Raw genomic sequence first — 14,045 nt, forward strand, 5'->3', positions numbered from 1 at the left:
ACGAATGATTTTTTTCAAGCACTGCTTTTTCGACAATTCTTGGCTTTTCTGAAGTCAGTTTGTGTGTGTTTTTGGGGGGCAGAAATACTCCAGGAGCGTCCGCCATACTGTTTTGCGTGCTCTGGAGGCCTGTGCCGAGGCAGATCGCGGCTGGCAGGCTGGCTGGCAGCTTGTGACAATGACGTCATTGACCACAAAAACTGAGTCGCCTAGTTATAGACCATTTCTATCCCTATGGGGCCGCACTGGCTCCGCTATAAGGCGGTGTATGAGCAAATGGTTTAATGGCTTCCTATAACTTAGGGCGGTATAGGGTAGTGTAGGAGAAAATGGGTTAAAGAGAATGTGACAGGAAATTCTCTTTTGCTTTTTTTGACAAATTGACTAGTTAGTATAGTAGCGTAATATCCCAACAATAATTCCTCCAATTTTCGATACTTGATTTAAACAGAAACCTGATTTTTTTATCCTTTTAAAATGAGCAATTTTGGCAGATTTTCGCATGAAACCGGCGACATCCGAATATCTAATTTGCATATCACTTGTGATGTCAAGAGTTGTACAAGTGGGTGATAAACATTAGACATTCCCATACAAAATAGGACGCTCCCACCCAAAATACACATATAATTGATTGTGGAGCCCGAATCTTCCCCAGAAAAAAGCTGAGTGTAACCTGAGCAAAGTATCCAAAAGAAATCCTGCAGCAATTGGAGCGGTGATTTTTATTCATATTTTTTATAAGCTTTTGAACACCATTTGCGCGCGAATCGCCCAACTTTTCGGCAAACTCACTCCTTTTTCGATTACAATTTTGATCAAAGCGATAAGAAATACGCTGTTAATAATTGCGAAACGATATTACAAGGCAAAAAGTAACGCATCTACATTTCTGCAAAGCAGAATAAAAATTTTGAAAGTCTATGCTTTCAAATAATACAGAGAAAAAAAAATGTATAGTTTTTTTCGTCCTAGTTATTGCGAATTGTCACAAAAACAAAACACGCTCTTAGAAGAACATTTTTACGCACTAAACAATGCCCCCTATAGATAACAATTGAAGCAAGCTATAAATCATCTACACAAAGAGATAAAAAAACGTCAAGATATTAAACTCGAGAAACGACTGGAAATCTAGAATGTAAAAAGTAGGTTGAGATGCGAGGACTAAAACTCATCAATGAGTGAACGGCAAAAAAACTCGATTGTATTTAATTATCTACAAATGCAGTAGATGTTACTAGCATTATAATCCCTGAATAGTTCTGTTTTTTAAAAGGAAAACTGCCATCAAGACTTGGTATACTTATTTGAAAGGGAATGCACATAACAACCGCACAAATATGTACATTTACTAGCAAAACAAAGAGTACGATGCGATAAGAAAACACTCACAACAAAACTTTTCACCCTTCACCTTGCTTTTCTTGGCTCTAGAACAAATTCGAACTTTATGTTTACCCTTCCTCCCTCCCGATTGTAAAGACTAATTATTGTCGATAATTCGACTGTTCGATTTGTAGAGAAATATCATTCCTTGAATGACTGAATCAAATGATGTTGTCAATCGGAGCGGTAAAACAAACTATTTCGCTTTCCCGTTTGGCAATTTATTGTACTTTGAGGCTCAACAGTGAATGAGATTATTACAATTGCATGTGGTTCTTTCAACATTTTCCACCCGGGTGTTGTTTGAAGGTGAACTGGTATTTTTGTGAGTTTACTAACTTTAGTGAAGTTGTTCGCCCCGTCTTGGTTTTATGGCCGTTCACATTCGCACGTGAAGAAAAATGTAATTATATCTACAACTCAAGTCCAATCCAATAGAACATTCTAATAATCAAACCATTCATCCTTACCGGTAAAAATAAAGCGTAGTGCTCAAAACAAGCCAAAATAATCGGGTTGAAATTCATTTGCTTGAATAAAATGATCGACTAAAACTGGTAAACACTCCAGAGATGTCTTTTTATTCTATTCACTTCAGGTTTCGATTAAATCCCTATCTTAGTGATAGGAAAAAGTTGTTCTTGGATCCATTGTTTGAAAATTGTAATCATCTTTCTTTACCAATACTTAAAAAGCGAGGAAATAGAAAAAATACAAGAGATATGCTCGTCCTCATCCTAACAAATCTACAATGGCAAGCGAAGTTCGACTGGAACCCCATCAAGTGTGTACAACTCTTGACGTCAGCCAATCAAAAAAAAGTCGCCAAGACAAGACATTTTCAAAACACGATTACAAAAATTCCTGTAATCAATAAGCGCAAAGGCAGTTTTAAAACCAAACATCGATAGCTATATTTTCTTTATAAAAGCTTATGTATTTTTCGTGTCACGGTCTCTTTATTCATAAGCTTGACTATATTCATTAACACATTTACGTTACTTACCTACTAAAATGGCGCACTTCAAATTCCAACATGTGGGATTCTGTAATCTTAACTTCATCAGTCACGTCTCTCCACTCACCATTCTCCCCACAGAGCAGACGTATTGATGACGTTTCGGAGGAGGGGTGTTCAAAAGGGAAAGTAACTGTAACAGGTTTTTGGAAATGCAGGCCGCGGAACCCCTCCATGATTAATATGGGATATGGCGACCAGCCCGCCTTCTGTGGAGCGCTAGATGGTATGGGCAGAACCTGTCATTCAAAGAAAATAACGGATCTTGTGAGCTTGTAGGACAATAGAGTGTATAGCAACAAAAGTACAAAATAATCACAGTGAATCACGAGAATAAAGCAATTCATCGCTGTGGATTAATTCATACAATAGTGACGTTTAAGTACTTTTTGCTTACCGCCATTTTCCCTTGACACGGGTGAGTGATGGCACCCTCAGGGAATGTAACATCCGCCCGAGGCCAGGAAGAAAGGATCACTTTTGGTCTTGGGCCAGAGAGGGAAGTTTTATGCACTTTTCCTGAGCTTGATGAAAACGTCCCACCTTCCACGCTGACTTCAAACCTGGTGAACTTTAGCCGCTTTACTATGGCAACCGTCATGGGCTTCACTACTTTAACCTCACGTGAGTAAGATCCTGGACCAATGTTATTAAAGATGATCAGAAAATAAATAAAAAAAACTTTTAAGTTGTTTATTCATTCCAGATTTAATAAAATTTGCAGAGGCTAAGTGCGCTCATAAGTAACAATATAATTTCTGACTGTTCTGCCTCAAGTCTTAATATGTTATTAATGAAATGAAATTGTGTCCTTTGATAACAAAACCACTTAATGTTACAGCTTTGGACATCAACTAGCATCTTGACCTAACTATTTGTATTAATAAATAATAAAATTATCTACCGTGAATACTGATCACTTTATTTGGAGTAATTCCAGGTCCTTATCTACTTCTGCAGTACATTTGTATGGTACAAGCATTGATCTTTCTAATGTATGAGGTTTTTACGACGTACCTTGGTCTTCATCATGCACAATCGATGAATCAATGTCTTCCCATGTCTTTCCATTGATCACTTTGGCAACTGTTTCATATCCAAGGGCATTGCCACCAGAATGACGGATATGTAGAAGGATGGGTCTCATTGGTGTGAAAAATGATGTCAAGGGCTTTGGACCCACTTCCACAATATGACTGACAAAAACTTCCCCATCTACTGACGGAAAGACGGTGGGCGAGTGACGAACACACTGTATCTCTACTGATTGTTTTAGTGCTCCTGGAGGGATGTTCAGAAAAATGCCAAAGCTTTCAAGTTCCCAAGTGGCCCCCTTATCGTCCCTGCAAAAGTAATACCGAAAAAAATATTCTGCAGACTGGCCACTGAACCAGACATTAAAATCCATAGCAATCACCAAGTTTATTTCATTAGGCGAACTGAGGCAAGCGCATGGAGAGGAGACTCGCTGGAAATATTTTTTCGACGATTTTACGCTTCTACCGGGACTTGCGTGCTCAGCTGTTCTCTAATTTGAGAATTGAACGCCTCTTGTACTAAAAAAGCTTTATATACCTATTTCACAAAAGGTTGTCAGTGCAAAAGGCGAATGGCAAATGGTAAATGGCTTATGGGAACCAATTATTCATAAAATTGAAGGTTTTAAATAAAGTCCAGCAATGTCAGAGCCAAGCATTGGTAACCTTTAATGGATAATTGTTTTGAATTATCAATATTCTTTGAGATGCATTGTTACTAGAACTGCCATTTGAAAATCGCCATTTGCCATTTGCACTGACAACCTTTATTGAAATAGGTGTATATATTTTGCTGTTTGTGCAATTCACCCGAGTACCTCGTTCCCATGCACAAAAACAAAATCATCACAAGAGAATGGAAACTCACATAATTTTACACTCAACGCGGTGCAAATCAATTTCCTGCACAAACTGGGTCTTTTGGATCTTGGGACCTGCGATTTCCATCTGAAAATCCGTCTGCAAACTCTGAACAGACCCATGTTTGATGGCCTGTTAGCGGACAAAGATGGCATTTATCAGTAGAACGTAGATTATTTACATTTAAACAAACACAGCAATATCTTTATTCATGTAGGGGGATATTTCTTTATTCCGGCTTTTTACCGGCAAACAAATGTTTTAACATATTTTGAAAACTAAATCATACATAAGGCTTTAACTAACTATAGTCTATCTGATTACCAAAAGGATCTCTCTGTTTTTAGACCGTGCAAACTTTTAGTAAGATTTCTACGGACGATTAAACACAACGAACTATACAGCTGTTTTGGCCACGTTTGGTCCGTTTGCCACCCCCGTAAATCCGGTCAAATGGTGTGGAACGCGAGTCGAATGGATTTTAAAGAGATTTGATTTTTCATTCAACTGCCATTCAACATCTTATTTTTGTTCTGGAAATATCGTACGGAGACCGGGCGGACCCGTTTAGCCGGGTCATCGATTTTGTTTAATGCGAGCATGTGCGAAACTGGTTCGTCGGTTGGTAGTTATCAATCTTTGCTATGGGTAAAATTGATTAGATTCGAGTTAAAATTTTCAAGTATAATTACATTATTTTTTCTACAACCTAAATAGAAAACAGCATCATTGGTAGCTTCTTCCCAACTGAAATCAAATCTAAATATGTTTTCATACCACCAATCTGAAAAGTTAGTATGGATGGAAAATAATAAAACCAAAGCTGCAAAAGATGAAAATAGTAGAGGCCACACTTTAGGGGATAATGAGTTTCAATGCCGGCCAAACGAAAGTCATGAAAGTGCAAGCAAAAGGCGCATCAAATTCATCTATCTATTTTGTAGGGGGTCTGGGGTTCTACCCTAAACCCTGTATCAAAAATTGAGGCCCACCCCCTAGTCAATGCTAAAACAATAGCAACCGCCCCACGAAACCTAACCGCCCTCCCGATGTTAAATAATGACACTTCCCTTATTGACGGGCTATTCTTACCAGTAGAGGTCTCAGAAAATTGGTGATATCGAGTTGTTACTTTTAGTGCCTCTTGTCATAATAAAATGGAAAAAACGCTATTCCATTCCATGTCCTTACTCGTGATTTTCTGCTCTGTGTTTGCTGTGTAGTTGCTGAGCAATAGAAACTAACCTCCTTTGCTGGAAAATTGGCTCCCGATCTCGACGGGGTATATCTCCACGATTTCGGTTCTAGTGCTCTCTGGGATCGAGTATCGTCTATCATAACCTAAAAGAGCAAATAAATTTTATTTCACTCTTTCTTAACCATACACAAGACAACAAATCTGATGGTGCAAATACCGTTTTAGTGCCTACTTAAAAGTACCACGTGGAACCTCGATATATAGAGACTACTCGGCTATGGGAAGTGCATGTGAACAGCTTTTGGACATTCTCAATCAAGCCGAAGACGACGTGTAACGAAAATGGTAAAACTAGGTTTTTATAGCCCAATCTAGGTGAAATAGAGTTTTTACTTTTCCTCTTGCCATAATAAAATGAAAAACTGCTATTCAATTCCATGTCCTTACTCGTGACTCTGTGAAGTTGGTTAACAATAAACACTAATCTCAGGTAGATAGATATCGTAGATATCGTAAGATTCGTCAGGCTGAGGGATGTACAGAAATAACCATTAATACAGTGGAACCGGTTTAACAGGGAACCGTTGAGAAGTTGAGACCAACGGGACTGTCCTTATGGGAAGGTCATTATTTATCTGGGGGGGAAAGGGGGAGGTCTGCATAGTTGAATTTTTTTCTAGTTCAACAATTGCGACCCTCTCCTAATCTAAACCACAAAAATGGTGACTCTCCCCCCAAAAATGCGACCAAATATTAAGGCCCTCCTCAAGAACAAAAAACGCTAAAATTATTGTGTTTGAGGGGATGGAGGGGGGGGGGGGGGGGGGGAGGGCGGCAATGACATAGACATGCCCATAAAGGGGCGGCGCAGCTGGCCTTAAACCACCAAGCCAGGGAGAAAAGTTTATCTCGAGCCTTTTTTTCACGGGTGTAAATAATTTTGTACAGGGGGGTCTGGGTGCATAATCCCCAGTGAAAATTTTGCCATTTTAAAATATATGAAATGCTTCTTATTATTACAACCTAAATAGAAAACAGCATCATTGGTAGCTTCTTCCCAACTGAAATAAAATCTAAATATATTTTCATACCACCAATCTTAAAAGTTAGTATGGATGGAAAATAATAAAACCAAAGCTGCAAAAGATGAAAATAGTAGAGGCCACACTTTAGGGGATAATGAGTTTCAATGCCAGCCAAACGAAAGTCATGAAAGTGCAAGCAAAAGGCGCATCACATTCATCTATCTATTTTGTAGGGGGTCTGGGGTTCTACCCTAAACCCTGTATCAAAAATTGAGGCACATCCCCAAGTCAATGCTCAAAAAATAGCAACCCTCCCACGAAACCTAACCGCCCTCCCACTGTTAAATAATGACCCATCCCTTATTGACGGGCTATTCTTACCAGTAGAGGTCTCAGAAAATTGGTGATATCGAGTTGTTACTTTTAGTGCCTCTTGCCATAATAAAATGGAAAAAAACGCTATTCCATTCCATGTCCTTACTAGTGAATATCTGCTCCGTGTTCGCTGTTGTAGTTTCGGTTCTGGTGCTCTCTCAGACAGGGCGGGACCGGAATGAACCTCGTCTTTCATAAACTAAAAGAGCAAATAAATTTTATTTCACTCTTTCTTAACCATACACAAGACAACAAATATGATGGTGCAAATACCGTTTTAGTGCCTACTTAAAAGTACCACGTGGAACCTCGATATATAGAGACTACTCGGCTATGGGAAGTGCATGTGAACAGCTTTTGGACATTCTCAATCAAGCCGAAGACGACGTGTAACGAAAATGGTAAAACTAGGTTTTTATAGCCCAATCTAGGTGAAATAGAGTTTTTACTTTTCCTCTTGCCATAATAAAATGAAAAACTGCTATTCAATTCCATGTCCTTACTCGTGATTCTGTGAAGTTGGTTAACAATAAACACTAATCTCAGGTAGATAGATATCGTAGATATCGTCAGACTCGTCAGACTGAGGGATGTACAGAAATAACCATTAATACAGTGGAACCGGTTTAACAGGGAACCGTTGAGAAGTTGAGACCAACGGGTGTAAATAATTTTGTACAGGGGGGTCTGGGTGCATAATCCCCAGTGAAAATTTTGCCATTTTAAAATATATGAAATGCTTCTTATTATTACAACCTACTCTGTAGGTTCTGTGAAATTGCTTACAATAAACACTAACCTCAGGTAGATAGTAGATATCGTAAGATTCGTCAGGCTGAGGGATATACAGAAATAACCATTAATACAGTGGAACCGGTTTAACAGGGAACCGTTGAGAAGTTGAGACCAACGGGACTGTCCTTATGGGAAGGTCATTATTTATCTGGGGGGGAAAGGGGGAGGTCTGCATAGTTGAATTTTTTTCTAGTTCAACAATTGCGACCCTCTCCTAATCTAAACCACAAAAATGGTGACTCTCCCCCCAAAAATGCGACCAAATATTAAGGCCCTCCTCAAGAACAAAAAACGCTAAAATTATTGTGTTTGAGGGGATGGAGGGGAGGGGGGGAGGGCGGCAATGACATAGACATGCCCATAAAGGGGCGGCGCAGCTGGCCTTGAAACCACCAAGCCAGGGAGAAAAGTTTATCTCGAGCCCTTTTTTCACGGGTGTAAATAATTTTGTACAGGGGGGTCTGGGAGCATACTCCCCAAAGCTGCAAAAGATGAAAATAAATAAACAAGACAACAAATCTGATGTTTTAGTGCCCCCTTAAAAGTACCGAATTAATCCGTAGTCTTATAAGTTCTGGTGCTCTCTCAGACAGGGCGGGGCCGGAGTGAGGCTCGTCTTCTATTACCTAGAAGAGCAAATATATTTTATTTCACTCATTTTTAACCATAAACAAGACAACAAATCTGATGTTTTAGTGCCCACTTAAAAGTACCGTAGGTCTCGGTAGTATCGGTAGTCTCTCTGCTCTCGGAGGCGGAAGGGGGATTGAGGGACTACTTTTAGAAATCTCGTCTTCTATTACCTAAAAGAGCAAATACATTTTATTACACTCATTTTTAACCATAAACAAGACAACAGATCTGATGTTTTAGTGCCCACTTAAAAGTACCGTAGGTCTCGGTAGTCTCTTAAGAGACGAAAGCATTTCTTCCGGTCTCGGCGCGACATATATCGATCCTATCGGTTCTGGTGCTCTCTCAGACAGGGCGGGGCCGGAGTGAGGCTCGTCTTCTATTACCTAGAAGAGCAAATATATTTTATTTCACTCATTTTTAACCATAAACAAGACAACAAATCTGATGTTTTAGTGCCCACTTAAAAGTACCGTAGGTCTCGGTCTCTCTCTAGTCTCTCTGCTCTCGGAGGCGGAAGGGGGATTGAGGGACTACTTTTAGGAAGTAGCAAATACATTTTATTTCGCCCATTCTTAACTATACACAAGACAACAAAACTGATGGTGCAAATACCGTTTTAGTGCCTACTTAAATATACCACGTGGAACCTCGATTTCTAGAGACTACTCGGCTATGGGAAGTGCATAACAGCTTTTGGACATTCTCAATCAAGCCGAAGACCACGTGTAACGAAAATGTGTGAACTAGGTTTTTATAGCCCAATCGCCCTTGAGGTCTAATTGTTATAATAGTATCTCTTATTACCAAAAGAATCGGTCTTTTTAAGACAATGAAAACTTTTAGCAGTTTTCTACGGACGATTCAAGACTGCGATTTAGCTGGTTTGGCCACGTTTTTTTTCGTGATAGCGAAATGATAACCGCTTTTAGGCAGTGTCTAGATCTGTATCTTATATCTAATACGCTAAGAAAAAAGTGTTTGCTATCTTTCACGGAGAAAAGGAGGAGCTAAGAAAACTCAAGAACCACACGAATGACAATCCCTAACTAAAAGGGGGTACCGGGAATGGTTTCCACTTTTAAATAACCAGGCAAAGAGAAGCTGCAATTCAACGATTTTTGTTAGCGAGAGAAAGCACTCGCGAACGCGCCATTTTAGAGCTCTTCGCAGAGACCCAAAAAGTATTTCTAACTCACAGCAAAAAATACCAGCACGACCGGGCCGATGAAGCACGGATTCGAAGGCAGAAATTCAGAGGGCAATCGGCGGCAAAAGCCAGGAAAATCACCAGGGGCAAACCGCCATTCATCTTGGGTAGCCGATTTTCACCCAGGTGACATCTTCGGGAGTCACCCTTCACCATTGCAGCGAACCAGCTGTCGGCAGGGACACCGGCAGCGAACCTTTGTAGGTCCACATTTCCCTTGACTGGCAGTCCGGACTTTCTCTCCACTTTCCCAGTTAGCGCTTGGCCTAAAACCTTGTTATGGTCCGCCCCTACGCCGACTGCCCATCTTCCCGCCGCCATGAGCACTTCTAACTCACTTTTGGCCCCTATTACCACCCGCAAGCGATTCTACACCAGTCTTTCGTGGTCGGGACCGGTTACTCGCCTGTTCCGGCCAAACTAGAAACACGTATAGTTTAGGGTAACCTCATAGACCTCCAGGATCTTTTGCCAGCGAAACAATCCCCAGCTTCTAAGGCCAGGTCATGCTCGACGGTCGGCAAATTTTCACAAACCTTCAGGAGAGGAAGCCAAACAAATCCATAGATGATATTGTTTCCTGGGTGGAGGCCTTTGCAATCTACACAGCGGTGGTCACACGCTACCACCCCCAGAGGGGGAGGGACCTCATCAGTACTTGCTCTTAATCTTGCGCATGTACCGCCAGTTTCCGGCGACTATGACGTGGCTTTCCACAAGCATGCAGCCGCCGTGCACTTGGAGGACTGGTCCACCATCAACACCCAGTTGTTTAACTTCCACACCGCCGGCTCCGCCCATCACGCATCTTCGCAGACTAGGTCCCCAAATGCCGTGTACTGCATCTCGCGGAACATGGGCAAGTGCGTTGCTCCTGACCCTGACTATTGCCGTTACGTCCATATTTGTTATGGCTGCCGCGGCAACCACCAAGAGCGCAATCGCGGATATGCTCCCCATGCCAGGCATCGCTCTCTTGCACCAGCCGCACCCAAGCACTTAAACGCCACTAGTTATTGCCAGGGCCCAGGGGCCGGGGGTCTTTTATACCTAGGTAGCGGCGTCAGGTTCACTTGATCTACTTTTCACACGCCTTCACTGTTTTTTTTTTGTCTTGTTTCCATTCCCAACCGGTAGCCATACACCGGGGTTTGTTATGGCTATACTCGTTGTATCTTGTAATAAACAGCTCCGGTACCAAGGATGTGATTTTTCCCCTCAGCCTTAATTGTGTTGCTTGAGAGGCCGATGAGGTGTTGCCCTCTGCCCTAATTACGCCGCCTAGAGGCTGATGAGGTGTTGCCCTCAGCCCTAATTGCGCCGCCTAGAGGCTGATGAGGTGTTGCCGTCAGCCCTAATTACGCTGCCTAGAGGCCGATGAGGTGTTGCCCGCAGCCCTAATTACGCCGCCTAGAGGCCGATGAGGTGTTGCCCTCAGCCCTAATTACGCCGCCTAGAGGCTGATGAGATGTTGCCGTCAGCCCTAATTACGCCGCCTAGAGGCCGATGAGGTGTTGCCCGCAGCCCTAATTACGCCGCCTAGAGGCCGATGAGGTGTTGCCCTCAGCCCTAATTACGCCGCCTAGAGGCTGATGAGGTGTTGCCCTCAGCCCTAATTACGCCGCCTAGAGGCTGACGAGGTGTTGCCCTGAGCACTTGCGCTGCCAAAGGCTGATGAGGTTTCGCCCTCAGCCCTATTGCGCAGCGTTTGCCCGCACCCCTTTTAGCGCTGCGTGGCGTTGCCCCGCTCCAGATCTTTTCGTTGCGTTGCCGGAAATGCAGAAAGGTATGCCCTCACCCCTAGCTGCTTTGCTAAGTAGGCCGATGAGGCTCGCCTTCACCCTAATTGCGTTACGTTGCGTTTGCCCCTCAACCCTAACTGCGTTTCTTTGTATTGCGTTGCCTGGAATGCTGACACAGTTCGCCCACTACATCCCCTCGTCGCTCTATTGACTCCCTGCCCAACTTCCGGGGTCTAGACACATGGTAACGCCGCTCGCGCTACACTATAATGGGTGTATCCTTCCCTCTCATGACGGGCTTCTACATCTCTTACAGCTACGCTGCTTCCGGTGTCAGGTGTCTCGCCCCTCCCGAAAAACTGCGGAATCATCCCGACAGAAAAATTGTCTCTCTCGTGATCAACGGTTTGTATCTAGGGTTTCGGGTGGGTTTCAACGGGTCCCTACCCCTACAACAAGAAGTCTGCGTACGAATTGCCCGTCTTAATCGACTAATACTTGGCGAACAAAGTGAATCTGGGTAGGGTTGCCGGTCCCTTCACCACATCGCCTTTTGCAGACCTCCACGTTAACAAATTCGGAGTCATCCCCAAACGGGGTCAGCCTGGCAAATGGCGCCTCAACGTTGATCTCTCATTCCCAGAGGGAGCCAGCGTTAACGATGGAATCGATGGCGACCGCTATTCAATTCACTATATTAGTGTGGATGATGTGCGGACCAGTGGGGCACGGGGGCGCTGCTAGCAAAATTCGTTGTCTTACCGCCTACAGGAACATTTCCGTCCAATAAATCAGCATTTGCTCGAAATGAAGTGGTCTACTACGTAGACCTCGCCCTCCTTTTGGTCTTCGTGCATTTTCTCGACGACCTTATCATAACCAGCCCTCCTCGGTGTCCGACTGCACCCTGGGAAGTGCGAGGGCCCTTCAACCTCTCTCACGGTCCTGGGAATCGAAATCGATACGGTAAGCAAGATCGTCCGGCTTCCGGAGGAAAAGCTCGCCACCGTCCGTGGCCTCCTTGAACAATGGGCGACTCTCAAATGGTGCACCAGACACGAACTGGAGTCCCTCATAGGCCATCTCCACCATGCAGCGAAGGCCCGGCCGCACTTTTTACGGCGCATGATTGTTTAGCTGCACTGCTTTAGTCACCGCCAGCATCCCATACGCATTGGCTCCGAGCTTCGCCATGACCTTTAATGGTGGAGGGATTTTATAGTTTCCTGGAACGGCGTATCATTTTGGTTTTTCCCGGGAATGGCCGCGACTCTGTGGTGGTAACATCCGAGGCGGCAGGCGCTGTAGGCTACGGGGCCCTCTATCGTGACCTTTGGTTTAACGGCATATGGACAAATCAACAACATCCCGAATCGATCGCGTACAAGGAGCTCTTCCCCGTAGTCGTCGCAGCGCATGTGTGGGGCACTACTGGCGGAAACAGCACGTCCTCTTCAGAACAGACAATGAAGCAGTTGTCTATATCTTGACCTCGCGTACCTCGCGCGTCCCAAGCATTATGTATTTGCTACGCAGCCTACTGCTAGTCGCGGCCAGGCATGGGTTTACCTTTTCCTCGGCTCACGTACCCGGCGTGGAGAACTCCGTCGCTGACGCGTTGTCTCGTTTTCATTGCAAGTCTTCTTTAAGCTCGCGCCTTGGGCGGCTCCATCACCGAACCCAATCCCCCAAGCAGTCTTGTTAGAGCTGACTAAGTCCTCTTAGACGCTAGATGCCGGGAGCTGCTGGTACAGGGCCTAGCTTGGTCCACGCGGAAGGCCTACGCCTCGGGCCAAAAACGGTTCATAGAATTTTGCACGCAGTTTGGAAAAATCCTCCCCGGGTCGGGTTCCCCTTGCCCCGTGGACGAATGGACACTATGCCAGGGTCTTACACAATATCAAGCTCGCTCAAGGTAGAGTACGTTCATCGAGCCTTCCCATCACAGATGAGGTCACGATTTCGATTTACAAACATTTGGACCTTTCACGGTTCGACAGCGCGATGTTCTGGGCCGCCTGCTGCCTGGCCTACTTCGGCTTTTTGCGCGCCTCAAAGTCCACGGTCGATAACAGCAGCAGCTTTTCACCTGGTCTCCATTTGAGTGTACCGAAAATTTCCGTTGACTCCATGCCCAACCCCACCTTGCTTAGTATTCACGTAAAAGCGTCCAAAACTGACCCCTTTAGGAAAGGTACCCATGTCTATATCGAAAGAGCAAAGCCCCCACTGTGCGCAGTGGAAGCATGTCTTAGGGTATTAGGCCGTAGCGGCGCTCCGCCTGTCCCGATTTTCGTCTACTCTTATCTCGCCAGAAGCTGACGAGCTGGCTGCGAAAAAGAGGGGGTGCCCGGCAACTATTCTAGCTATAGTTTTCGGATAGGTGACGCCACAGTAGCAACGCGTAACGGCCTGTCAGACCACCTGATCCAGACAAACGGTCGCTGGACCAGTGGCGCGTATCGCACCTACATCCGCACACCAGTCGATGTTCTAGCAGCTGCCGCTAGTAAGCTAGTTCAATAAAATATCTTCTTAATAGGGCCATCTTAACTTGATACGAAAAATAACCATTAATACAGCCTAGTCCCAGGCGTTCTTATCGGGTTTCCTGTGCTCAGAGATAAACCGTGAAGTAACAGGAAACCCAACCACAGGAAACCCGATAAGAAAGCCTGGGACTAGGCTGCCATTAATACAGTGGAACCGGTTTAACAGGGAAACGTTGAGTAGTTGAGACCAACGAATCTGTCCTTATTAAA

At 44.0% G+C, this 14,045-nt stretch overlaps 1 protein-coding gene across 4 annotated transcripts in view; it reads right to left on the minus strand.

Annotated features, from left to right (window-relative positions):
• LOC5518589 overlaps positions 1-14,045 on the minus strand; it is a 38,833-nt gene that overhangs the window by 18,671 nt on the left and 6,117 nt on the right. For 3 of the 4 annotated variants that reach the window (XM_048720637.1, XM_048720639.1, XM_048720638.1), the window contains exons 3-12: positions 8,589-8,717; positions 8,412-8,501; positions 8,247-8,324; positions 7,703-7,738; positions 7,010-7,102; positions 5,551-5,646; positions 4,313-4,437; positions 3,425-3,750; positions 2,805-3,043; positions 2,396-2,646 (exon numbers count right to left, since the gene is read on the minus strand). In XM_048720637.1, coding sequence (XP_048576594.1) covers positions 2,396-2,646; positions 2,805-3,043; positions 3,425-3,750; positions 4,313-4,437; positions 5,551-5,646; positions 7,010-7,102; positions 7,703-7,738; positions 8,247-8,324; positions 8,412-8,501; positions 8,589-8,717 — 1,463 coding nt within the window. The remainder of the gene's footprint in view (positions 1-2,395; positions 2,647-2,804; positions 3,044-3,424; positions 3,751-4,312; positions 4,438-5,550; positions 5,647-7,009; positions 7,103-7,702; positions 7,739-8,246; positions 8,325-8,411; positions 8,502-8,588; positions 8,718-14,045) is intronic. The other variant, XM_048720640.1, reaches the window with a different exon arrangement.

Source organism: Nematostella vectensis, chromosome 13, assembly GCF_932526225.1.
Source record: "Nematostella vectensis chromosome 13, jaNemVect1.1, whole genome shotgun sequence".
NCBI lineage: Eukaryota > Metazoa > Cnidaria > Anthozoa > Actiniaria > Edwardsiidae > Nematostella > Nematostella vectensis.